Genomic DNA, 27,438 nt, shown 5'->3' with positions numbered 1-27,438 from the left:
CTGTTCTCAGTACTATTGAAATAAAAATAACAAAGCTGATATAGGAGTAAGCGTCCACCATTCCTTGTTTCTCACATACATTAAGCTTCCCCTTTCAGAAGCCAATGCTCCAGTTCAATTTTCTCCAACAACTTTTTCTCATTTGCTTGGTGATATCTTCAGTAAGAAGCAGGTAGTAACCCCAATGTAAACTTGGATTTAATAAGTTTGGTTACTTCAATGACAATTTTGTTTTTAAACTGGGTCCACCTAGTGCTGACTTAGCAAACTGGGCAAGTGTTAGGGTTGCTACTAGCTGTGATGCATGCATACTTCAGGATTCTGCACTTGTAGTATCTCTCGGACAGCAGCATAAAAACAACCTATTCAGCTTCCACGAAATTGCTTAGAGCTAACTTTGCAGACAAGTTACAAACACCTCTTAAACAGATAAATAGGCGCATACACAATATACATGTCTAACGTAAGAAAAAAATGCAGATACTGGAAATCTGAAATATAAACATAAAATGCCAAATATAGCAGCAAGAGAGGTAGTAATGATATTAGATTGGATAGAAAAAGATAAAGAGGTACTTAAAAGGTTGGCAGCACTCAAAGTAGAGAACTCAACAGTCCAGGTGGGATGTACCTTTGGGTAGAAATTGTGGAGGCTCTGACCACAATTTTCCAATTCTCCTTAGGTATGGGGGTGGCACCAGAGGATTGCAAATGTTATAGCCCTTTTTTTTTTAGAAAAAAGAGGGATAAGCCTGGCAACTACACATCAGCCAGCCTAAAGTCAGTGGTGGGAAAACTTTGAGACACATTAACGTGGGACAAAATTAAGTGGCACTTGGAAACATAGGGATTAATAAATGAAAGCCAGCACAGATTTGTTAAATCTGTGTTTGACTAAATTGATGAGTTTTTTGATGAAGTAACAGAGTGTGGGGCTGAGGGTAATGCGGTTATGTATGTGGACTTCCAAAAAGGCATCTGAAAACTGCCACATAATAGACTTAACAAAATTAAAGCCCATGGATTAAAGCAACAGTGGGACTGTGGATACAAAATTACTTAAGAGACAGAAAGCAGAGGGCAGTGGTTGTTTTTCCAGACTGCAGTGAAACATTCAGTGGTGTCCCTAGGACCACTGTTCCTCTTGATATATATTTATGGTCTGGTCTTGGATATACTGAGCATAATTTCAAAGATTGCATATGTCAAAACTCAAAAGTAGTAACTGACTTCAGGAGGACATAGAACGGTGAAATGGATAGACACATGACAAATGAAATTTAACACAGAAGTGACACATTTTAGTAGAAAGAAGGAGGCAATATAAACGAAATGGTAGAATTCTACAAGGGGAGTAGGAACAGAGACACCTGTGGGTGTATGTGCACAAATCTTTGAAGGTGGCAGGCCAAGAAGGCTGGTTAGAAGACACATGGGATCCTTGGCTTTATTAAAAGAGGCATAGAGTACAAAGTTATGCTAAACCTGTATAAAACTAGTTAGAACTCAAGCTGGAGTATTGTGTTCAATTCTGGGAACCACACTTTAAGAAGGATGTCAGCGTCTTAGAAAGGGTGCAGAAGGGATTTACCAGAATGATACCGGGGATGACAGACTTCAATGATGTGCAGAAACTGGAGAAGAGATTTGATAGAGATGTTTAAAATCATAAACGGTTTTAACAAGAGTAAATAAGGAGAAACTGCTTCCAGTGGCAGAAGGGTTAGCAACCAGAGAACACAGAGGTGATTAGCAAAAGAATCAGGTTAACATGGGGAAGTTTTTTTTTTTAACGCAGCGAGTTCTTGTGATCTGGAATGCATTGTCTGAAACGGTGACGGAAACAGATTCAATTGTAACTATCAAAAGGTAATTGGATAAATACTTAAAAGGGAAAAAGCTTACTGGGCTATGGAGAAAAAGCAAGGGAGTGGGACAAATTGCACAGCTCTATTGAAGAGCTCTATTGGGCTGAATGACCTCCTGTGCTGTATCATTGTGATTCTAATAAAATGCTGGAAACAGTCAGCAGGTAAGGCAGCAGCTGTGGAGAGAGAAACCTTAGGGTTAACATTACTGTTGGAAGACTTTTTGTCATCGATAATATCATGCACAAATTTGATCCAGCTATGGCGCAATCATTGCAATCAAACCAATTACCCAAAAGGGTATTAGTTGCGAGATCACAGCTCAAGTTTTAAACAGATTAAGGAATTAGTAAAAAGGTGTGAAGATTTCTGCAACAGTAAAGTTAAATATTGAACAAAAAGCAAAATGTTGAAGGCGCTGAAAGTTTGAAACAAACGCAGGAAACACTGGAAATGCTTGTAGGTCAGGTAACATCCACTAAAAGAACACAAATCAGCATTTCGGGCATTGAACCTTCCTCCGAAATGGCTGATGTCACAGATGAACAGGATTTAAAAAGAAACAGAACAGAACAAAATGTGGGGAATAAGGGAGCATACAATGACCACATACAGAGGAAAAGAAACTTCATGACCTGTAACATGCTTAGGTGGGGAATAGATAATTAAATGGTGAGACAAAAAGGGGAATAATTAGAAAAATCAAAAGAAATAAAACTCATACACAAGACACAGTGGGCTGAATTTTACCGGCCCTTCAATGCCACGGGTCACGGCACGGGGGCTGGTAAAATCCTGCGGGGAGAGGCCTGCCTCAACCCGCGACGTCGAGAAGGGCCTGCCGCAAATTACCGGCGGCAGGCGGACCTCAGAGCAGCCCCGACGCCGCACAGCAGCGGCACCCCAATTAGAGTATGTTAAACGGTACTTACCTCTGCAGATTATGCAGCTCTCCACCTCTCCATGGACACCTCCGGATTTTTCGCTGAACAGGCAGCCGTCATGTGCTGTCCCATTCACGATTGGAAAAGCCGGCGGGTCCTCAGAGGCAGAAGTTGTCGCCAGCGAAGGCAAGTTCTGTTATCCAGAGGTCGCACTCTGCATTACGGAAGGAAGGAGGGAGGGGTGATATTACAGGGGTCTTGCTCTGCATACTGGAAGGGAGGAGGGAGGGGGAATTACAGAGGTTCCACTCTGCATACTGGAAGGGAGAAGGGGGGGTGGGGGGGAGGTGAAATACACAGGGGTCCCACTCTGCATTCTTAAAGGGAGGAAGTCTGGGATTACTGGAGGGAAAGCTCTGCAGGCATGAAGGGAGGCACTGTGTACCATCCCTCCGTTAACAGTGTATGCTCTGGGTTTGTTTGTGTTCGTGAAGGAGCAATGGCACACTAGGCACCCTGTGTGTGGAGAGGGTGCCAGAAAGGGCAGGAGCATTAAGGTTATATGGATGGTGGGGCAATCGATTCAGCTGGTAGGATCTTGATGTGGTCAAGCTGTGCCACTGAGTTTTGGCCAAGATGAGCAATGCCATGGCATGCCACATAGTTGATCCAGGAAAGCAGCTGATGTACCTGTCAACACCAATCCCTGTCCTGTTAGGAACCTTGGAATACATGAAGGGTTCAACTTTATTTATCACATGGAAATAGGTATGGTTCATCCTACATTGTGAGATCCTCTGCTCGTGAGGATCCGTATGCATCAGAGGCAAAATCAACAGGCAGGTGCAATCCACATAGAAGCCCCCGGTCGTGAGCAGCAGCCCCCAGGGGAAGCTCGCCATTACAACTGCCATGCATCTACAGGCCCCACATAACATGCCATCGGATGTCAGAGCACAGGTGTCATAGGCAATTGCGCATATAAAGAGGGTGGTGACACGTCTCTGTGCCCTGGTCAAAGATGACCTTCAGTCCATGGGCTCCGGTCGACATCCCATGCCTTTGTTCCTCATAGTGGCAGCAATTCTCAAGCTGGATGCCCCTGCAGCTTTTTAGGGGCCCAAGAGACCTTTGTGGGGTCACACAGTCAGCAGTGCACTGCTGCATTAGGGGCATCACCAATGCCCTGGAATGGAGGGCCAGTGAGTATGTCCGCTTCAGGATGGACTCTCACAACCAGGCCAGAGGGCCATTGGTTTTGGCACCATTACCGGAGAACCATAGGTTGCAATGTTCATAGACTGCACTCATGTGGCCATCAGGCCTCCTGCCACGCTACCACCTGCAGACGTCAACATTAAAGGAGCCCTCTCAATCTAGGTGAAGCTGGTATGTGATCACCGCAGATGCGTCCTGTAAATGTGTGACCGCTTCTTAGGCAGCTGCCATGACATCAGAGTCTTGCGCCAGCCACCGCTGTTCACTGAACTGGCTCAGGTGGAGGGGTGGCTTCTTGGGGACAAGGGCTATCTTTTGCAGACATGGCTCCCGACACCAGCGAGAGACCCCATCACTGCTGCAGAAGAGATACAACGCCAGCCACTGAGCTACATGAGTCACCATTGAGCAGGAGATCGGCATGCTGAAAGAGCACCTCCAATAGCTGTAGGTATAGGACATATAAGGCCAGCTCCTTTCTTTACTGCTCTGCATAACTACGCACCCAATAGGGGCCAGGCCTGGCCTGATTAGGAGAGACGTCAACAGGATTTCTCCTTGGACTATGGAGACGGAGGACCTACAACATGAAAGACACATAGGAGGGCAGATGGCACCCAGGCTCTGCACGCAGCACTAGCAGTGAGCTAGGGATGTACAGCAGTGGCTTATCAGACAAAGACTGTCCGCTCCATAGGAACCGACATAAGCTCTGCAAGCCACATATCACCCTCACTCACCTGCTGTACACCAGACAACATCTGCAGCATCCTTGTGTAAACCATTTGCTCATCCAGCTGCTGCCTCTAATGTCCACATCACTGCATCCATGGAGACGCTCATGAGTAATGATTGCATGGCAATAATGTTGTTGCATACGTTGGCTCCCCTGAAGGGCCAACAGTGCAAAGGCATGTGACATTGGCGTTACATGCTGGCACACATCATTCGCATGGAGAAAACGACACACATGTTGATGAGGAACATTTAGTGAAAGATGTATTTATATTGCTGTGACACCCGTGCATTCCCATTTGTGTCAGTGTATCTTCTTTAAATGCTTGCGGATGCCCCTTCTTGGTGCAACCTCTGCACTGGCAGCCTGACTAGAGGAAGGCTGCTGATCAGATTGCCATTTGGCTGTGGATGACTTTGGTGGTCGTCCTATGTGCACACGAGGCCTGGAGGGCCCCAGCTGGCTGGGAGGATCCTGCATCATCACAGAACCCTCCTCAGGTGTCGCAGCTGCTACAGTGTCACTCACAGGTAGAGGGGCAGGGGGGCCAGCATCCAGATTGGTATCACTTGGAGGGGGGACCCCAGATATGTTCCGCTGACTCGCCTCCTCCATCTCAGAGCTTATTGGAACCCCCCTGCCCTCCTGGGAGCGACCATAAGCAGGGGCATTCTTCATGCCACTGGTCCCCCTCGCGCCTAGCCACTGCTCAATAGATGTGACGGTAGTGGCGAGGGATAGCAGGTCTGAGTGCATCATTTGATTCTGGGTCACCACGAGGCTGCTGCCGCCTCAATAGATGATGTCAGGTGCTCACATGCCTGCGACATTGCAGAAGTCATGGAGTGGATAGACTCCCCTATCGTGGTTGACTCTTACATGCCCTCTGAAATGGCCTAGCAAGCCACTCAGTTGTATCTAACTGCTATGAAGTCAATAAAAAGGAATGAAACCGGATGGACCACCCGGCATCGCCTTAGGCACCGGAAACGACAAGGCAAACCGAGCCCTGTCGACCCTGCAAAGTCCTCCTTACTAACATCTAGGGGCTTGTGCCAAGGTTGGGAGAGCTGTTCCGTAGACTAGTCAACCAGCAGCCTGACATAGTCATACTCACGGAATCATACCTGACAGACAATGTCCCAGACACTGCCATCACCATCCCCGGGTATGTCCTGTCCCACCGGCAGGACAGACCCACCAGAGGTGGCGGCACAGTGGTATACAGTAGGGAGGGTGTTGCCCTGGGAGTCCTCAACATCGACTCTGGTCCCCATAAAGTCTCATGGCATCAGATCAAACATGGGCAAGGTAACTTCCTACTGATTACCACCTACCGCCCTCCCTCAGCTGATGAGTCAGTAGTCCTCCATGTTGAACAGCACTTGGAGGAAGCATTGAGGGCGGCGAGGGCGCAGAATGTACTCTGGGTGGGGGACTTCGATGTCCATCACCAAGAGTGGCTCGGTAGCACCACTACTGACCGAGCTGGCAGAGTCTTAAAGGACACATCTGCTAGACTGGGTATGCGGCAGGTGGTGAGGGAACCAACAAGAGGGGAAAACATACTTGACCTCGTCCTCACCAATCTGCCTGCCGCAGATGCATCTGTCCATGACAGTATTGGTAGGAGTGACCACTGCACAGTCGTTGTGGAGACGAAGTCCCGCCTTCACATTGAGGATACCCTCCATCGTGTTGTGTGGCACTACCACCGTGCTAAATGGGATAGATTTCAAACAGATCTAGCAATGCAAAACTGGGCATCCATGAGGCGCTGTGGGCCATCAGCTGCAGCAGAATTGTACTCAACCACAATCTGTAACCTCATGGCCCGGCATATCCCTCACTCTACCATTACCATCAAGCCAGGAGACCAACCCTCGTTCAATGAAGAGTGCAGGAGGGCATGCCAGGAGCAGCACCAGGCATACCTCAAAATGAGATGTCAACCTGGTGAAGCTACAACACAGGACTATCTGCGTGCCAAACTGCGTAAGCAGCATGCGATAGACAGAGCTAAGCGATCCCATAACTAACGGATCAAATCAAAGCTCTGCAGTCCTGCCACATCTAGCCGTGAATGGTGGCGGATAATTAAACAACTAACTGGAGGAGGTGGCTCCACAAATATCCCCATCCTCAATGATGGGAGAGCCCAGCACATCAGTGCAAAAGATAAGGCTGAAGCATTTGCAACAATCTTCAGCCAGAAGTGCCGAGTTGATGATCCATCTCGGCCGCCTCCTGAAGTCGCCAGCATCACAGATGCCAGACTTCAGCCAATTCGATTCACTCCACGTGATATCAAGAAACGACTGAAGGCACTGGATACTGCAAAGGCTATGGGCCCTGACAATATTCCAGCAATAGTACTGAAGACCTGTGCTCCAGAACTTGCCGCGCCCCTAGTCAAGCTGTTCCACTACAGTTTCAACACTGGCATCTACCCTGCAATGTGGAAAATTGCCCAGTTATATCCTGTACACAAAAAGCAGGACAAGTCCAACCTGGCCAACTACTGCCCCATCAGCCTACTCTCAATCATCAGTAAAGTGATGGAAGGTGTCATCAACAGTGCCATCAAGCAACACTTACTTAGCAATAACCTGCTCAGTGACACTCAGTTTGGGTTCTGCCAGGGCCACTCAGCTCCTGACTTCATTACAGCCTTGATGCAAACATGGACAAAAGAGCTGAACTCAAGAGGTGAGGTGAGAGTGACTGCCCTTGACATCAAGGCAGCATTTGACAGAGTATGGCATCAAGGAGCCCTAGCAAAACGAAGGTGAATGTGAATCGGGGGAAAACCCTCTGCTGGCTGGAGTCATACCTAGCGCAAAGGAAGATGGTTGTTGTTGTTGGAGGTCAATCATCTGAGCTCCAGGACATCACTGCAGGAGTTCCTCAGGGTAGTGTCCTAGGCCCAACCATCTTCAGCTGCTTCACCAATGACCTTCCTTCAATCATAAGGTCAGAAGTGGGAATGTTCGCTGATGATTGCACAATGTTCAGCACCATTCGTGAATCCTCAGATACTGAAGCAGTCCGTGTAGAAATGCAGCAAGACCTGGACAATATCCAGGCTTGGGCTGATAAGTGGCAAGTAACATTCGCGCCACACAAGTGCCAGGCAATGACCATCTCCAACAAGAGAGAATCTAACCATCTCCCCTTGACATTCAATGGCATTATCAAAGCTGAATCCCCCACTATCAACATCCTAGGGGCTACCATTGACCAGAAACTGAACTGAAATAGCCATATAAATACCGTGGCTACAAGAGCAGGTCAGGGGCTAGGAATCCTGCAGCGAGTAACTCACCTCCTGACTCCCCAAAGCCTGTCCACCATCGACAAGGCACAAGTCAGGAGTGTGATGGAATACTCTCCACTTGCCTGGATGGGTGCATCGACACCATCCAGGACAAAGCAGCCCGCTTGATTGGCACCCCATCTACAAACATTCACTCCCTCCACCACCCACGCACAGTGGCAGCAGTGTGTACCATCTACAAGATGCACTGCAGCAATGCACCAAGGCTCCTTAGACAGCACCTTCCAAACCCGCGACCTCTACCACCTAGAAGGACAAGGGCAGCAAATGCACGGGAACACCATCCCCTGCAAGTTCCCCTCCATGTCACACATCATCCTGACTTGGAACTATATTGCTGTTCCTTCACTGTCGTTGGGTCAAATCCTGGAACTCCCTTCCTAACAGCACTGTGGGTGTGCCTACCCCACATGGACTGCAGCGGTTCAAGAAGGCAGCCCACCACCACCTTCTCAAGGGCAATTAGGGATGGGCAATAAACACTGGCCTGGCCAGTGACACTCACATCCCATGAATGAATTTTTTTTTTTAAAATCGTCCGCTCCATAACTTTTGCAACAGCTCCGGCCTGCCCTGGTCTGTCGAGAGCAAAGGGTCATCAGTAGCCTGGGGCTCAGCATGGGGCCTCCGACTGTCAGGCGCCATGGCTGTCTCAGCCTCAGTCAGCTGCTTGGGCCTGTGTACAGTACTCTCACCAGATTGTGACCCACACTTTAAGGCTGGACGGATACCCATCGAAGTGACAGTAACTGCGCTGGTGGAAGGTGTATTAGTGTCATGGGACGGTGCTTCCTCGGAGTCTGGCTCTTCCTCCGAGGTGGCGGATGGCACATACCCAGGTGGGTTTGACCCTGTTCTTTCACCTGGAAGACAAAATGGGAAAAGGACATTGTCGGTTCTGCTGTCACACACTTTACGATGTCAGCAGCATTGCATTACCGAACCAACAGTACACTGTGCCCATCTGAAATATCAATTAGACATCTGCTCACCCTGGAGCCCGATATCAATCTGCCCGAATGAGCACGCCTGCTGCCTTGGTGCCAGCTGCAGGGCCTCCTCCTCGGCATCCGTCAGTCTAAGCACCTCTGGTGCGGTTGGACTCCCTTGAATTGTGGGCAGTCTTTGCCTGAAGGGCAAGGGAGCAAATATTAACAATGGCATGTCAACAGGCCGACACATGTCAAAAGACAATTGCTGGCCACAAAGGTGGGGGGTTCTTGGTGTGCACTTCTGAGTGAGCCACTTACCTAGGTGCCATTCCCTGAGCATCGGACAAGGGTAAGTTGTGCCAAACATTGCACCATTCATGGTGCTTATTCCCTCTTTGCCCAACTCCTATTCTTCAGCAAAGCAGTGGCACACATATGCACTCTGTGATGCACCCAGTTTCAAAGGAGCCCTGAGACATTGCTTCTTACTCTCGCACTTCTTAGCAGGTCATTCATTCGTTTTTGGCACTGAACCCAGTCATGCCAAATAGCACCACAGCTGCTCACCTCCTGAGCCACCTCTTCCTGCCATCGCTGGGGAAGAGGACCTCCTGCCTTGCGCGCATAGCCTGAAGGAGGGCAGTCAGGGAGGCATCACTGAACCATGGTGCCACCCTGTAACACTGCTGTCTCTCCATAAATGTTGTACCCCTTTAATTTGCCACACTGCGTCCAGGAATCTTCTTTGATGCAGGCACAGCTGCTGTACTGGCAACCCTTTAAATAGGGCCCCAGCACATGACGGTGCAGCTGTGCCGGCGCATAACACGGAGCTGGCAATTACACCACCATCCGCCCGTGACCCCTACCCCACCCCAACGTAATATTGGGGCGGGTGGCGCACAGCCTCAATGGAAGTGAGCCCCCACGATTAATATCATGGCGGCTCGGCGGCAGCCGGCAAATGCGGGCACCCCACCGAGTTTGAAGGGTGCCGCCGCGGAGCCCAGATAAAATTCAGCCCAGTGTGTGTGTGAGAATAGCTAAATAAGGTATAGTTAATTAGAATCGGGAGCATGAAAAAATGGCAAAGTAGAACAGGGAGTCTATTGGAAGAAAAAAAAACAGGTTAATAGCAAGGGTAAAAAGTATCCTGACGGCAGGTGCAGACCCCACCCTAAACCAACCCACTTCATCCCCTGTCCCAGAATGCCAGCACACCCATGCTGTTGCCAGCACCTATTGCCAGAGAGAAAATAAGAGCTGCAGTTAAAATCTAAAGTTATTAACATTAAGGCCAGGGACTGCACAGCGCAAAGTAGATAGATGAGGTGAGATACATATTGTCCTATACCATTGTGTTTACATTTTGCAACCAAATATAGGGGTTGACACATAATAGTAGAAATAGAATTGGCAGAAGTACAAAATGCAATCTTGAACACAATTCTAAACATTCGCAAAAAGGTTGTGAAAATGTTAGCTTGGTGAATTACTGCAAAGCTACATGAAAAAACGGAATGCTTGGAAAAGGTAAGCCTCACTTCAATGCTCCTTCTGTCAGAGATCCATGCTCTTTGCTTAACAGCATTCACAAACATACAAACAATGATGGACAGGAAAGACCCTCTGTTACATCCAGTTTGTCCCAAACAATTGTGTACATATACACACTTTTCCCACCACCCAAAGACGTGATCTCCTGAAAGAGGAGAAAGTTAAATGCCTCAGTTTTACAATGTTCAAAATCTTTAATTTGGAACATTCCATTTAGACAGAAGAGTTCTGCAATAGATAAAGCATTTTCATCCAAACATTCATGCATATTCACTGCTAAGATTCTCCAAATCATGAATAAACATTTTTCTGCATATCAATTTGAACCAATTCCAGAAAAAAAAGTGGTAAATTAGAAACACAAGAACAGGAGTAGGCCATTCAGCCCCTCAAGCTTGTGGCGACATTCAATTAAATCATGGCTGATCTGAACCTCATCTTCAATATCCTGCCTTTTCTCCATATCCCTTGATGCCCTTAACTAACAAATATCCATCTATTTCAGCCTGAAAGCACAGACTGTCCGAGCATCCACAGTCTTTTGGGGGAAAGAGAATCCCAGAGTTCTACTACCCTTGGTGTAAAAAAGTGCTTTCTGATTTTGCTTCTGAATGATCTAACTCTAATTTTAAGTTTGTTTTCTTGTTCTTCATTCCACCAGCGGAGGAAATAATTTCTCCATATTTATCACATCAAATTCGTAGCATTTTAAACACCTCAAATTCACTAACCTCATTCAGTGGCAGCACTTCGGCAGATCTGTTCTTGCATTATGGAAACTACACTATTTTGCACGAAAGATAATTGGATGTTTCTTCAACAAAGTATTTTACTTGTTAGTCAGTTACTTATTTCTTTAGAAACATCTATGCCCGATAAACGTAAAATGAAAAATTTCTAAATGCTTTAAGTATTACGGTTACAAACAAGAATCAATGTTTATTTTAACATTTTTGCACAAAGACTCCAACTCTAATTCTAATCCTACTGATATTAGTCTTGTATTGAAAGCAACAAACCCCTAAAAATGAATGATTTAAAAAAACTTGAAATATACATACATACATTGAAAAAAACTATAAAAGGAACAGGATTTTGCAAATATCTCCTGCAGATCTTTACAATTTACACTTTTACAAAACATTCATAATAAATTGTATTCACTGTAATAAAATGTTTAAACCATAATTATTTTAGAAAACAAAATTAAAATTATATTTCCATTTATTGCCCAGATTAGAATTTGTAACAGTGTTCAGTGTGCTAATGAAAAAGTGAATCAGTGAAAAACCTGTGACTAACCTCCATAGCGGAGAGGGGTGGAGTGGTATACACACCAAGGGAGGCGGTGGCATAGTAGTAGTGTAGTGGTAATGTCTCTGGGCTGGTAATCTGGAGGCCCAGGCTAATGCCCTGGAGACACTGGTTCCAATCCCACCACGGCAGCTGGTGGAATTTAAACTCAATCAATGAATACAAATATTTTGAATTGAAAGCTAGTCTCAGTAATGGTGCCATGAAACTATCAACAATTGTCGCAAAAATCCATCTGGTTCACTGATGTTCTTTAGGGAAGGAAACCTGCCATCCTTACCCGGTCTGACCTACATGTGACTCCAGACCCATAGCAACACCTAATCCTAACGTTTAAAATAGTAAAGGAAATAGTGGTAAGCTTAATAAAATATATATAAAAAAAGGGAAAATAAAGTAAATAATTGAACAAAATAATTAAGTAGTTAATTAAAACACATTAAGGATGGCAGGACAGGTGATGTGTCACGACTGTAGCATGTGGGAGCTCCTGGATGCCAGTGTGATCCAGGGCAAACACATCTGCAGTAAGTGCTGCGGCTCGAAGAGCTTTGGCTCAGCGTCATTGAACTGGAATCCGAGCTAAAGGCGTGCTACCTGACCCGAACCCGACGGGACCCGATGACATGTGTCGGGTTCGGGTCAGGTCGCACTTCTGGGTCCGGCATTCGGGCTCGGGCCGGGCCGGGTTGGACACGCTCTATCGCAGTTAAGTGGCTCCAATGTTAATTTAATTTTTGCACCAGAAAGCTGGTCTTGTTACAGTTATTTTAAGTGTGCGCAGATCAGCAAGAAAGTGAAAAACAGAAGGTAAGTTAACTGACGGTTGGGTCGGGTCGGGAAAAAAATGGAAGGACTCAGGCCGTGTTGGGCTCGGGTCGGATGTGGTCCTGTCGGGCCCGGGTCAGGTTTTTTTGAAGACGCTGCAACACATCAGGGAGGGGAAAGTTACCTGGACATTTTGTACCAGGAGGCAATCACACCCCTTAGGATAGGGTCTTCTGATTTGGTCAGTGGTCAGGGACAGGAGAGTATGGCTGCAGCTGAGGCAGGTAAGGGGACCCAGAGGGCAGGAATGGAGGGGTCTCAACCTTTGCGATTGTCCAACAGGTCTGAGGTTCTTTCAGCTTGTTTGAATGAGAGTGGGGTGGATGAGCAACCTGACCATGGCACCATGGTACAGGAAGCCATTCAAGTGGAGGGAGAAAAAAGGAATGTAGTGGTAGTAGGGGGAAAGTATAGTGAGGGGGATTGAAACTGTTCTCTGCAGCAAAGAGAGAGAGGCCAGATGGCTGTGTTGCCTGCCCGGTGCCAGGGTTCAGGACATCTAATCAGGGCTGGAGAGGAACTTACAGTGGGAGGGGGAGGATCCAGTCATCGTGGTCCATGTAGGTACCAACGACACAGGCAGGGCAAGACAAGGAAAGAGGTTCTGCATAGTCAGTATGAGGAACTAGGTACCAAATTAAGAAGCAGAACCTCAAAAGGTAATAATCTCTGGACTGGGGAAAGTGGTGGCTGTACCGTTGGGACAGTCTACACCTGAACCATGCTGGGGCTGGTGTTCTAGCGAGCCAATAATTAGGGAAGTAGAGAGGGTTTTAAACTGAATAGTGGGGGCAAGGGATCAAATTTGGGGAGATATGGCGAATCAAGGAGTAGAGACAAGGCAAGAAAGGTATTAATGTGGGAAATGATAAACAGACTGTGACAGGAAGGGACAGAGCATACAAATCTAGGAGTAAATCAACAGATAAGGTTAGAGGATACAAAAAGAATAAAAGGACAAAACTAAAGGCTCTGTATCTGAATGCATGTAGCATTCAAAACAAAACAGATGAACTGAGAGCACAAATAGAAATAAATAAGTACGATCTGATACCCATCACAGAGACATGACTGCAAGGCGATATAGATTGAGACCTGAATATTGAAGCGTGAGACATTTAGGAAGGACAGGAAGCTAGGAAAAGGTGAAGGGGTAGCTCTGTTAATTAATGATGGTATTAGCGCAATAGAGAAGGATGACCCAAGTTCAGGAGACCAGGATGTAGAAGCAGTTTGGGGAGAGATGAGAAATCAAAGGCAAGAAGACACTTGTGGAAGTGGTGTACCTAACATTAATCGCACTGTAGGACAGGGTATAAAGGAAGAAATAATGGCAGCTTGTCAGAAAGGCACAGCGATAATTATGGGGGATTTTAACCTACAGATAGAATGGAAAAAATCAGATGGGCAGAGGTAGCCTAGATGAGGAGTGCATCGAATGTTTTCGGGATAATTTCTTGGAACAATACGTTCTGGAGCCAACCAGAGCGCAGGCTATACTAGACCTGGTATTGTGTAACAAGATAGGATTAATTAATGACCTCATAGTTAAGGCACCCCTAGGTAGCAGCGATTATAATATGATTGAATTTTACATTCAGTTTGAGGGGGAGAAGAGTGGGTCCAAGACTAGTATTTTAAACTTAAATAAGGGCAGTTATGAGGGCATGAAAGCAGAGCTAGCTAAAGTGAACCGGCAAATAAGGTTAAGGGATAGGTCAATAGAGATGCAGTGGCAGACATTTAAGGGGATATTTCAGAATACACAGAATAGATACATTTCAATGAGAAAGAAAAATTCCAAGGGTGGGACCTGCCACCCGTGGTCAAACTTAAAGAAAAAGCCTTCAATTGCACACAGATGGGAGGCAGATCAGTAGATTGGACAGAATATAAAAAACTGCAAAGAATAACTAAAAGATTGATAAGGAAGGTAAAATTAGAGTACAAGAGAAAGCTAGCTAGAAATATAAAGACAGATAGTAAGAGTTTCTACAGATATTTAAAAAAGTGAGCGTTGGTCCTAAAGAAAGTGAGTCTGAGGAAATAATAATGGATAATAAGGATATGGCAGATGAATTGAACAGATATTTTGCATCGGTCTTCACTACTGAGGATACAAGTAACATCCCAGTATTAGCCGTAAGTCAAGAAATGGAAGGGAGAGAGGAACACAAGAAAATTACAATCACCAGGGAAGTGGTACTGAACAAATTGTTGGAGCTGCGGGCTGACAAGTCCCCGGGTCCTGATGGACTTCATCCTAGGGTGTTAAGAGAAGTGGCTAGTGAGATAGTTTTAATTTTCCAAAATTCCCTAGATTTGGGGAAAGTTCCGTTAGATTGGAAAATAGCAAACGTAACTCCTTTATTCAAAAAGGGAGGGAGACAGAAAGCAGGAAACTACAGGCCAGTTCGCTTAACATCTGTCTTAGGGAAACTGTTAGACACTATTACTAAAGATGGTATAGCAGGGCATTTAGAAAAATTCAAGGTAATCAGGCAGAGTCAACATGGTTTTGTGAAAGGGAAATCATGTTTAACCAATTTATTGGAGTTCTTTGAGGGAGTTACATGTGCTGTGGATAAAGGGGAACTGGTGGATGTATTGTACTTAGGTTTCCAGAGGGCATTTGATAAGGTGCCACATCAAAGGCTATTGCAGAAAATAAAAGCTCATGGTGTAGGGGGTAACACATTGGCATGGATAGAAGATTGGCTAGCTAAGAGGAAACAGAGAGTAGGCATAAATGAGTCATTTTCTGGTTGGCAAGATGTAACGAGTGGTGTGCCTCGACTTTTTACAATTTATATAAATGACTTAGATGAAGGGACCGAAGGTACAGTTGCTAAATTTGCTGATGACACAAAGATAGGTAGGAAAGTAACTTGTGAAGAGGACATATGGGCTACAAAGGGATTAGGTTAAGTGAGTGGGCAAAGATCTGGCAAATGGAGTATAATGTGGGAAAGTGGGAAATTGTCCACTTTGGCAGAAAGAATAAAAAAGCATATTATCGAAATGGTGAGAGATTGCAGCGCTCCAAGATGCAGAGGGATCTGGGTGTCCTAGTGCACGAATTGAAAAAGGTTAGTATGCAGGTATAGCACGTAATTAGGAAAGCTAATAGAATGTTATTGTTTATTGCGAGGGGAATTGCATACAAAAGTAGGGAGGTTATGCTTCAGCTATACAGGGCATTGGTGAGACCACATCTGGAGTACTGCGCACAGTACTGGTCTTCTTATTCAAGGAAGGATGTGAATACATTGGAGGCAGTGCAGAGAAAGTTTACTAAACTAATATCTGGAATGGGCAGACTGTCTTACGAGGAAAGATTGGCCAGGCTAGGCTTGTAGCCGCTGGAATTTAGAAGAGCAAGAGGTGACTAGATTGAAACATACAAGATCCTGAGGGGTCTTGACAGGGTGGATGTGGAAACGATGTTTCCCCCTGTGGGAGAATCTCAAACTTCAGGCCACTGTTTAAAAATAAGGGGCTGCCCATTTAATACAGAGATAAGGAGAAATGTTTCTCTCAGAGGGTCGTGAGTCTTTGGAATTCTCTTCCTCAAAAGGCGGTGGATTCTTGATAAAGCAAGAGGGTGGAAGGTTATCGGGGTTAGGTAGAAATGTGGAGTAATCAGTTCAGCCATGAACTTATTAAATGGCAGAGCAAGCTCCAAGGGCCAAGTGGCCTACTCCTGCTCCTAATTCGTATGTCCTCAACTGCCCTCTGAAACATCCTAGCAAGCCACTCAGTTGTCAAGGGCAATTAGGGATTGGGAACAAATGCTGGTCTTGCTGGCAACGCCCACATCCTGTGCAAGAATTAAAAAAACATTTTTTTACAAGCCCCTCAACAGCATGGATCATGGTGGGGAGGCCCGTAAACTGCTCACAGGAGCGGCCCGCCTTAACCCATGACGCCGAGAAGGCCCTGTCGGATATTAGCGGCGGCGGCAAGGCTTTGGTGCTACCCACCCACCCCGCCGCTTGGTGGTCGGGCCTTCATTAAAATATTCAAATGATAGTAATTAAATGCAGATGAATTTACCTGCCGCTGGCGGCTGTCCCATGCCAATTTTACAACCACTGGCCACAACTCACGTGCCTTCAGAACTCCGTACGGAGTTCCGAGGTGAGACACATAGTAAGAAGAGCTTTTTTTTAGGGAGTTCTGTAGTAACGAGGACCAGGGAAGAAGAGCCCTAGATAAACTTATATTATTGGACATTAAGATCTTCCAGAAGGATTACTTGAATTTAAAGGGTTAAGTCATGGCAGGAGCGCTCAAAGCCGTGGTGTGCTCCATGTCGGAAGCCGGGAACAATTCCAGTGCCCGGGACCAGCATGTGTGCAGTAAGTGTGTCCAGCTGCAGCTCCTGGAAGCCGGGGTTTTGGAGCTGGAGCCACTGTGGAGCATCCACAAGGCGGAGAGTATCGTGGATAGCACATATAGAGAGGTGGTCACACCGCAGGCTTAGACCCCACAGGCAGGAGGGGAATGGGTAACCACCAGGCAGAGCAAAAGGACTAGGCAGGCAGTTCAGGAATCTCCTGTGACTATTCCCTTGCAAAACAGATATACTGCTTTGGATACTGTTGGGAGGAATGGCCTCTCAGGGGAAAGCAGCAACAGCCCAATTCGTTGCACCACGGTTGGCTCTGTTGCACAGGGGAGGAGTAAAAGGTGTGAGAGTGCAATAGTTATAGGGGATTCAATTGTAAGGGGAATAGATAGGCGTTTCTGTGGCCGCAAAAGAACTCCAGGATGGTATGTTGCCTCCCTGGTGCTCAGGTCAAGGATGTCTCACAGCAGTTACAGGACATTCTGAAGGTGGAGGGTGAACAGCCAGTGGTCGTGGTACACATTGGTACAAACGACATAAGTAAAAAAAAAGGATGAGGTCCGAAAAGCAGAATATAGAGAGCTAGGAAGTTGAAAAGTAGGACCTCAAAGGTAGTGATCTCAGGATTACTACCAGTGCCACGTGCTAGTCAGAGTAGAAATAGCTGGATATATCGGATTAATACATGGCTGAAGAGATGGCGTGAGGGGGTGGGTTTTAGATTCCTGGGGCATTGGGACTGGTTCTGGGGCAGGTGGGACCAGTACAAACTGGACAGGTTACACCTGGACAGGACCAAGACTGATGTGGCAGGGGGAGTATTTGCTAGAGTGGTTGGGGAGGGTTTAAACTAAAATGGCAGGGGGATGGGAACCTTTGCAAGGAGCCAGAGGAGGGGGGATCAAAGACAAAGACAAAAGACAGTAAGGGGAATAAGAAAAGTGATAGGCAGAGAAATCAAGGGCCTGAATCAAAACAGGGGGACAGTGAAAAATATTGGGAAGAGGACAAGTAATGTTACAAAGACAAGCTTTAAGGCTTTGTGCCTTAACGCGTGGAGCATTCGCAATAAAGTGGATGAATTAATCACGCAAATAGATGTAAACAGGTATGATATAGTCAGGATTATGGAGACATGGCTGCAAGGTGACCAGGGATGGGAAATGAACATTCAGGGATATTCAGTATTTAGGAAGGACAGACAAAAAGCACAAGGTGATGGAGTTGCATTGCTGGTTAAAGAGGAAATTAACACAATAGTGAGGAAAGATATTAACTCTGATGATGTGGAATCTGTATGGGTAGAGCTGAGAAATACTAAGGGGCAAAAAATGGTATGGGGGTCTATATACAACCCCCACAACTGTAGTGGTGATGTTGGGAATGGCATTAAACAGGAAATTAGAGATGCATACTATGAAGGAACATCAGTAATTATGGGTGACTTTAATCTGCATATAGATTGGGCAAATCAAATTAGTCACAATACCATAGAGGAGGAATTCTTGGAGTGTATATGGGATGATTTTATGGACATTGAGGAACCAACTAGAGAACAGGCCATCCTAGACTGGGTATTGTGTAACGAGAGGAATAATTGACAATCAAGTGGTGCGAGACCCCTTGGGGACGAGTAACCATAATATGATAGAAGTCTTCATCAAGATGGAGTGACGTAGTTGATTCTGAGACTAGGGTCCTGAATCTTAGTAAAGGAAACTAGAAAGTATGAGGCGTAAGTTGGCCATGATGGATTGGGAAACGTTACTTCAAGGGATGACGGTGGATAGGCAATGGCAAACATTTAAAGAGCGCATGGATGAACCGCAACAATTATTTATCCCTGTCTGGTGCAAAAGTAAAATGGGAAAGGTAGCCAAACCATGGCTTACAAGGGGAATTTGCCAGCAAAACAACAGACCTGAGGATTGGGAGCAAAAGAGGACCAAGGGATTGATTAAGAAGGGGAAAATAGAGTACGAGAGCAAGCTTGCGGGCAACATAAAAACTGTAAAAGTTTCTCTAGGTATGTGAAGAGACAAAGATTGGTGAAGACAAATGTAGGTCCCTTACAGTCAGAAACAGGGGAATTTATTATGGGGAATAAAGAAATGGCTGACCAACTAAATGCATACTTTGGTTCTATCTTCACAAAGGAGGACACAAATATCATACCAGAAATGTTGGGAAACACAGGGCTAGTGAGAGAGAGGAACTGAAAGAAATCAGTATTAGTAGAGAAATGGTGTTGGGGAAATTGATGGGATTGAAGGCCATTAAATCCACAGGGCCTGATGGTATGCATCCCAGAGTACTTAAGGAAGTGGCCCGAGAAATAGTGGATGCATTGGTGGTCATCTTCCAAGATTCTATAGACTCTGGAACAGTTCCTACAGATTGGAGGGTAGCTAATGTAACCCCACTATTTAAAAAGGGAAGGTAGAGAGAATGCAGGGAATTATAGACCAGTCAGCCTGACGTCAGTAGTGGCGAAAATTCTAGAGTCCATTATCAAAGATTTTATAGCAGAGCACTTAGAAAACAGTGGTAGAATCGGGCAGAGTCAGCATGGATTTACGAAAGGGAAATCATGCTTGACAAATCTACTCGAATTCTTCGAGGATGTAACTAGTAGAGTTGATGAGGGGGAGCCAGTGAATGTAGTTTATTTGGACTTTCAGAAGGATTTCGACAAAGTCCCACATAAGAGATTAGCATGTAAAATTAAAGCGCATGGGATTGGGGGTAGTGTATTGCGATGGATAGAAAACTGGTTGGCAGACAGGAAACAAAGAGTAGGGATAAATGGATCTTTTTCCGAATGGCAGGCAGTGACTCGTGGGGTACTGCAGGGATCGGTGCTAGGACCCCAGCTATTCACAATATACATTAATGATTGAGATGAGGGAACTAAATGTAATATCTCCAAATTTGCAATGACACAAAACTAGGTGGGAGGGCGAGTTGTGAGGAGGATGCAGAGGGGCTTCAGGGTGATTAGGACAAGTTGAGTGAGTGGGCTAATGCATGGCAGATGCAGTATAATGTGGATAAATATGAGGTTATCCACTTTGGTAGCAAAAACAGGAAGGCAGATTATCTGAATGGCTATACACAGAGAGGGGAATATGCAGCGAGACCTGGGTGTTCTCATACACCAGTCGCTGAAGGTAAGCATGCAGGTGCAACAGGCAGTAAAAAACACAAATGGTATGTTGGCCTTCATAGAGAGAGGATTCGAGTACAGAAGCCTGAAAAGCAAATATAGGGAGTTAGGTTGGAAGCTAAAAGGCAGGACGAGCAGAGTAGTAATCTCAGGATTGATACTGGTGCCATGTGCTAGTGAGGCTAGAAGCAGAGAGCGAGTGCAGCTGAACATGTGGCTACAGAGCTGGTGTAGGAGGGAGGGCTTCAGTTATGTGGATCATTGGGATACCTTCTGGGGAAGGTGGGACCTGTACAAAAAGGACGGGTTGCATCTGAACTGGAGGGGCACCAATATCCTGGGCAGGAGGTTTGCTAGAGCTCTTCGGGAGTGTTCAAACTAGTTTGGCAGGGGGATGGGAACCGGAGCTACGGAACAGTGGATGGGGTAACTGTTGAACAGGCAGATACAGAGTGCAGAGAGACTGTGAGGAAGGGTAGACAGTTGACAGGGCAAAGTTGCAGCTAGTATGATGGGTTGAAGTGTGTCTATTTTAACACAAGAAGTGTCAGGAATAAGGGTGATGAACTTAGAGCATGGATCAGTACTTGGAGCTACGATGTTGTGGCCATTACAGAGACTTGGATATCACAGGGCAGGAACGGATGTTGGATGTTTTGGGGTTTAGATGTTTCAAAAGGAATAGGGAGGGAGGTAAAAGAGGTGGGGGAGTGTCATTGTTAATCAGGGATAGTATCACAGCTGCAGAAAGGGAGGTCGTCGAGGAGGGTTTGTCTACTCAGTCATTATGGGTGGAAGTCAGAAACAGGAAAGGAGCAGTCACTTTATTGGGAGTTTTCTATAGACCTCCCAATAGCAACAGAGACATGGAGGAACAGATTGGGAGGCAGATTTTGGAAAGGTGCAGAAGTAACAGGGTTGTTGTCATGGGTGACTTCAACTTCCCTAATATTGATTGGAACCTCCTTAGTGCAAATAGTTTGGATGGAGCAGTTTTTGTCAGGTGTGTCCAGAAAGGTTTCCTGACTCAATATGTAGATAGGCCGACTAGAGGGGAGGCTATGTTGGATTTGGTGCTTGGCAACGAACCAGGCCAGGTGGCAGATCTCTCGGTGGGAGAGCATTTTGGTGATAGTGATCACAACTCCCTGACCTTTACTATAGTCATGGAGAGGGACAGGAGCAGACGGGATGGGAAAATATTTAATTGGGGGAGGGGGAATTACAATGCTATTAGGCAGGAACTGGGGAGCATAAATTGGGAACAGATGTTCTCAGGGAAATGCACGACAGAAATGTGGAGGTTGTTTAGGGAGCTGCGACTGCTGGATAGGTTTGTCCCGATGAGGCAAGGAAGGGATGGTAGGGTGAAGGAACCTTGGATGACAAGAGATGTGGAACAGCTAGTCAAGAGGAAGAAGGAAGCTTACTTAAGGTTGAGGAAGCAAGGATCAGACAGGGCTCTAGAGGGTTACAAGGTAGCCAGGAAGGAACTGAAGAATGGACTTAGGAGAGCTAGAAGGGGACATGAAAAAGTCTTGGCGGGTAGGATTAAGGAAAATCCCAAGGCGTTCTACACATGCGAGGAACAAGAGGATGGCCAGAGTGAAGGTAGGGCCGATCAGGGATAGTGGAGGGAACTTGTGCCTGGAGTCGGAGGAGGTAGGGGAGGTCCTAAATGAATACTTTGCTTCAGTATTCACTAGTGAGAGGGACCTGGTCGTTTGTGAGGACAGCGTGAAACAGTCTGATATGCTCGAACACGTTGATGTTAAGAGGGTGGATGTGCTGGAAATTTTGAAAGACATGAGGACAGATAAGTCCCCGGGGCCAGACGGGATATACCCAAGGATATTAAGGGAAGCGAGGGAAGAGATTGCCGCGCCTTTGGCGATGATCTTTGCGTCCTCACTGTCCTCTGGAGTAGTACCAGATGATTGGAGGGTGGCAAATGTTATTCCCTTGTTCAAGAAAGGGAATAGGGATAACCCTGGGAATTATAGACCAGTCAGTCTTACGTCGGTAGTGGGCAAATTATTGGAGAGGATTCTGAGAGACAGGATTTCTGATTATTTGGAAAAGCACAGTTTGAATAGAGACAGTCAGCATGGCTTTGTGAGGGGCAGGTCATGCCTCACAAGCCTTATTGAATTCTTTGAAGATGTGACAAAGCACATTGATGAAGGAAGAGCAGTGGATGTGGTGTATATGGATTTTAGCAAGGCGTTTGATAAGGTTCCCCATGGTAGGCTCATTCAGAAAGTAAGGAGGCATGGGATTCAGGGAAAGTTGGCTGTCTGGATACAGAATTGGCTGGCCCATAGAAGTCAGAGGGTGGTAGTAGATGGAAAGTATTCAGCCTGGAGCTCGGTGACCAGTGGTGTTACGCAGGGATCTGTTCTGGGACCTCTGCTCTTTGTGATTTTTATAAATGACTTGGATGAGGAAGTGGAAGGCTGGGTTAGCAAGTTTGCCGATGAAACGAAGGTTGCTGGAGTTGTGGATAGTGTGGAAGGCTGTTGTAGGTTGCAACGGGACATTGACAGGATGCAGAGCTGGGCTGAGAAGTGGCAGATGGAGTTCAACCTGGAAAAGTGTGAAGTGATTCATTTTGGAAGGTCGAATTTGAATGCAGAATACAGGCTTAAAGACAGGATGCTTGGTAGTGTGGAGGAACAGAGGGATCTTGGGGTCCATGTCCATAGATCGCTCAAAGTTGCCACCCAAGTTGATAGGGTTGTTAAGAAGGCGTATGGTGTGTTGGCTTTCATTAACAGGGGAATTGAGTTTAAGAGCCGCAAAGTTATGCTGCAGCTCTATAAAGCCCTGGTTAGACCACACTTGGAATATTGTGTTCAGTTCTGGTTGCCTCATTATAGGAAGGATGTGGAAGCTTTAGAGAGGGTGCAGAGGAGATTTACCAGGATGCTGCTTGGACTGGAGGGCATGTCTTATGAAGAAAGATTGAGGGTGCTAGGGCTTTTCTCATTGGAACGAAGAAGGATGACAGGTGACTTGATAGAGGTGTACAAGATGATGAGAGGCATAGATAGAGTGGATAGCCAGAGACTTTTTCCCAGGGCGGAAAGGGCTATCACCAGGGGGCATAATTTTAAGGTGATTGGAGGAAGGTTTCGGGGAGATGTCAGAGGTAGGTTCTTTACACAGAGAGTGGTGGGTGCATGGAATGCACTGCCAGCGGTGGTAGTAGAAGATGATACATTAGGGACATTTAAGCGACTCTTGGATAGGTACATGGATGATAGTAGAATGAAGGGTATGTAGGTAGTTTGATCTTAGAGTAGGTTAAAGGTTCGGCACAACATCGTGGGCCAAAGGGCCTGTACTGTGCTGTACTGTTCTATGTAAGCCGGGATGTCTTGCTGCAATTATACAGGGTATTGGTGAGGCCACACTTGGAATGTGTGTGCAGTTTTGGCCTCCTTATCTGAGGAAGGACGTTCTTGCTATAGAAGGAGGTGCAGCAAAGGTTTACCAGACTGATTCCTGGGATGGCAGGACTAATATAGGAAGAGAGATTGAGTCGGTTTGGATTATATTCGCTGGAGTTCAGATGAATGAGGAGGAAGATCTCATAGAAACCTATAAAATTCTAACAGGACTTGACAGGGTAGACGCAAGAAGAATGTTCCCGATGGTGGGGGAGTCCAGAACCAGGGGTCATAGTCTGAGGATACGGGGTAAACCTTTCAGGACGGAGATGAGGAGAAATTTCTTCACCCAGAGAGTGGTGAGCCTGTGGAATTTGCTACCACAGAAAGCAGTTGAGGCCAAGACATTGTATAAGGAGTAAGATATAGCTCTTGGGTCTAAAGGGGTCAAGGGGTATGGGGCGAAAGCAGGAACAGGCTACTGAGTTGGATGATCAGCCATGATAATCATGAATGGCGGAGTAGGCTCGAAGGGCCAAATGGCCTACTCCTGCTCCTATTTTCTATGTTTCCATGAGTGAGAAGTCACTTTTTTGGGGGAAACATATGGAAAAAAACCGACTGCTTATTCATTGGTGGGAGGGCGGGGGGAGTTTACAGGTGTCAACAGACCTTTATTTGAAGACATTAACAAAACGGTCGCTTTATACATTGAAATTTCATCTAAGGGCTTGAAGCCCTTTAAAAATGGTGCCGGTGCCTGTGTGGTGGCGCTGCAGCTGCCCCCTTTGTGTCATCGGGCGCCGCTCAGCCCCCTCCATTTAAATGAGCCCCCACGCGTAATAAAATTCAACCCACGGTCTCCAATATGACATGGCTACTGATGAAAGATAAGTCAAACCTCCGTGGTGTCCTCCTATAGACGAGTCTGCAGATCTACAGTACTGATCATATATTTAACATGAGAATACCTGAAAAGTTTAAACATGTTTGTACATACTCTGTTCAAGTGACATGTAAATATTGCCACTTAGTGGTTGAACACATCACTATAATCATACAACTAAATATCTTCCTGCAGGCTGTCATCACACGTCCATCTGCAACAAATGTACCTATAATTAGTCTACCAATCTATAAATTTACAAACAAATCATGCAACAGTAAAAAATTTTTTGTCTAAAAATAATTAATAAAGTTATGCGCAAAAAACTGACATCTTCAGTGCATAAGCGCACCTCTAGAAACAGATTTACAGCACAGGAGGTTGTTCGGCTCATTGTGTTCGTGCCGGTCTTAAAATATCGATGAAAACAAAAAATATTTTAAAGAAATGGGGCTTTCTTTTCTCCATAAATGAATGACCCGCCAGCGAAATTCGACTTTGAAACGTGCAATGTGAGGTTACAGGAAAATGAATTGCAGAAAAAGCGATTCTCCCGTTTTTCTCTAAAAGGGGAATTTCACCACGTCACAGTAAATGAACTTACTTGGCAGATCCCGTCCCATGTCACACGATTTAAAAATGCACGAATCTTACTTAAAGTGATCATGGTTATGAAGCCAGTTTATAATAAACACATGAAAAGAACAATGCTCGTTTCTCCAAATGATTCGTTGGAAAATTCTACACTACCAATCTAGAGTAGATGGATGCCTAGAATGTGCATCACCCGACAGTGATGAAAAGCAACGAGTTATCAGTGAACAGGTTACAAACCAAAAAGACAGGGAACAGCATTGAGGGGGCAACAACTGCAGCTGCGCGTGCGGTCATTGTGGTTCAGGTTGACTCGCGAGCTGTCAATCATCGTCAGCGTTCGCTTCCTTCGCCTTATGATTTTAACTCTCACGTCACCATGGAGACCCCATAACGCTCTCCACAAAAAAAAACGGTTTCGTGCTTGAGGTAAGAAAGCGAACAGCGCCGCCCACACCTTAGCAAGCACCTCCTTTTTCTCATCTTTCTCTTTGCGTTTCTCCCCTTCCTCTCTGTCTCTGAACTGGATCTCCACTCGCCGCTCTCGCCCCTTGTTCTCTTTCTCCTCTTTCATTCCGCAGACTCGCCCCTCGCTCTCTTTCTCTCAGTCTCTCTCTTCACGCTCAAGCGCCACATCTCGCGAGACCGCCTGCGCACTCACACGGCTCAACCCGCCCCCTCCCCGCGCGCCTGTCGTTCCTGCTCCCTGATTGGCTGCCTCTCATCACCGCGCGGCCCCCCGAACTGATGCCCCAGAGAGAAGTCAGGTGCATGGTCTCGTGCAGCTGATGTGCGCCCAACCCAACCTTACATTATCTTTCTTTCCGTCAAAGTACGGTGATTTGGAATATACGTTTTTGTCTGTTCTTTACGGAGAAGCTTTTTCAAATTTAGCTTTACTATTCTTATCTGAGAATGATGTTCTTGCTATGGAGGGAGTGTGGCAAAGGTTCACCAGACTGATTTCTGGGATGGCAGGACTGACCTATGAAGAGAGATGGGATCCATTAGGCTTGTATTTGCTAGAGTTTAGAAGAATGAGAGGGGATCTCATAGACACCTACAAAATTCTAACAGGACTGGACAGACTAGATGCAGGAAGGATGTTCCCGCTGGCATGGGACCAGGGATCACAAGTCTAAGGATAAGGGGTAAGCCATTTAGGACTGAGATGAGGAGGGTTTTCTTCGCCCAGAGAGTGATGAACCTGTGGAATTCTCTACCACAGAAAGCAGTTGAGGCCAAATCATTAAATATATTCAAGAAAGAGTTAGATATAGTTCTGAGGGTGAAAGGGATCAAGCGATACGGGAAGAAAGCGGGAACAGGGTACTGAGTTTGGATGATCAGCCATGATTGTATTGAATGGCGGTGCAGGCTCGAAGGGCCAAATGGCCTACTCCTGGTCCTATTTTTCTATGTTTAAAGGGGCATCATGCTGGAGACAACAGAGCAATGCCAATCTATATCATTGAATTTATGAATGCTACTCATCAGTGTTAATAAAACATGCAATGAAGAGAGTAAAAGAATTAGGAGAAGTTTCCAACTTTTCGTAAACTTTATTTTAAGACTGTCAATTTGCGATGCTGTTTTTAGGAACATAGGAGTTCAGCCCCTTGAGTCTGTTTCACTATTAGGAACATAACATAGAAGCAGGAGTAGGCTATTCAGCCCATCGAGCCTGCTCCGCTATTCAATACAATCATGACTGATCATCTACTTCAATGCCTTTTTCTGGCACTATCCCTATATCCCTTTATGTCATTAGTATTTAGAAATCTGTCAATCTCTACTTTAAACATACTCAATGAGTGAGCTTCCACAGCCCTCTGGGGTAGAGAATTCCAAAGATTCATAACCTTCCGAGTAGAGAAATTTCTCCTCATCTCTGTCCTAAGTGGCTTCCCACTTATTTTGAAATTGTGTCCCCTGGTTCTAGATTCCCCAACCAGGGGAAACATCTTAGCTGCATCTACCCTGTTGATCCCTTTCAGTATTTTGTAGGTTTCAATGACATCACCTCTCATTCTTCAAAACTCTAGAGAATACTGGCCCAGTTTCCCCAATCTCTCTTCATAGGACAGTCCTGCCATCCTGGGAACAAGTCTGGTGAACCTTTGTTGCAATCCCTCAATGACAATAATATCCTTCCAAAGGTAAGGGGACCAAAACTGCACACAGTACTCCAGGTGCGGTCTAACCAAGTTTTTATACAATTGAAGCAAGGCTTCACTACTCCTGTACTCAAATTCTCTTGCGATAAAAGCTAATATACCAATAGCTTTCCTAATTGCTTGCTGCATCTGCAGATTAGCTTTCAGTGACTTATTAGCAAGGACACCCAGGTCCCTTTGTACATCTAAACTTTCTAA

At 45.9% G+C, this 27,438-nt stretch overlaps 1 protein-coding gene across 7 annotated transcripts in view; it reads right to left on the bottom strand.

Moving 5' to 3' along the window:
- The window catches only part of upf3a (UPF3A regulator of nonsense mediated mRNA decay), a 101,553-nt gene extending 75,870 nt beyond the window's left edge, over positions 1–25,683 (bottom strand). For 6 of the 7 annotated variants that reach the window (XM_068033778.1, XM_068033775.1, XM_068033773.1 and 3 more), the window contains exon 1: positions 25,521–25,683. In XM_068033778.1, the coding sequence (XP_067889879.1) occupies positions 25,521–25,637 (117 nt within the window). In that variant the 5' untranslated portion in view covers positions 25,638–25,683. Of the gene's footprint in view, positions 1–25,073; positions 25,489–25,520 lie in introns of those variants that run through there. The other variant, XM_068033774.1, reaches the window with a different exon arrangement.
- Between the last annotated feature and the right edge of the window lie 1,755 nt (positions 25,684–27,438).

Source organism: Heterodontus francisci, chromosome 6 (genome assembly GCF_036365525.1).
Source record: "Heterodontus francisci isolate sHetFra1 chromosome 6, sHetFra1.hap1, whole genome shotgun sequence".
NCBI classification, from domain to species: Eukaryota; Metazoa; Chordata; class Chondrichthyes; order Heterodontiformes; family Heterodontidae; genus Heterodontus; species Heterodontus francisci.
The sequence above is the reverse complement of the archived record's forward strand: the minus strand, read 5'-3'. Positions and strand labels throughout refer to the sequence as shown.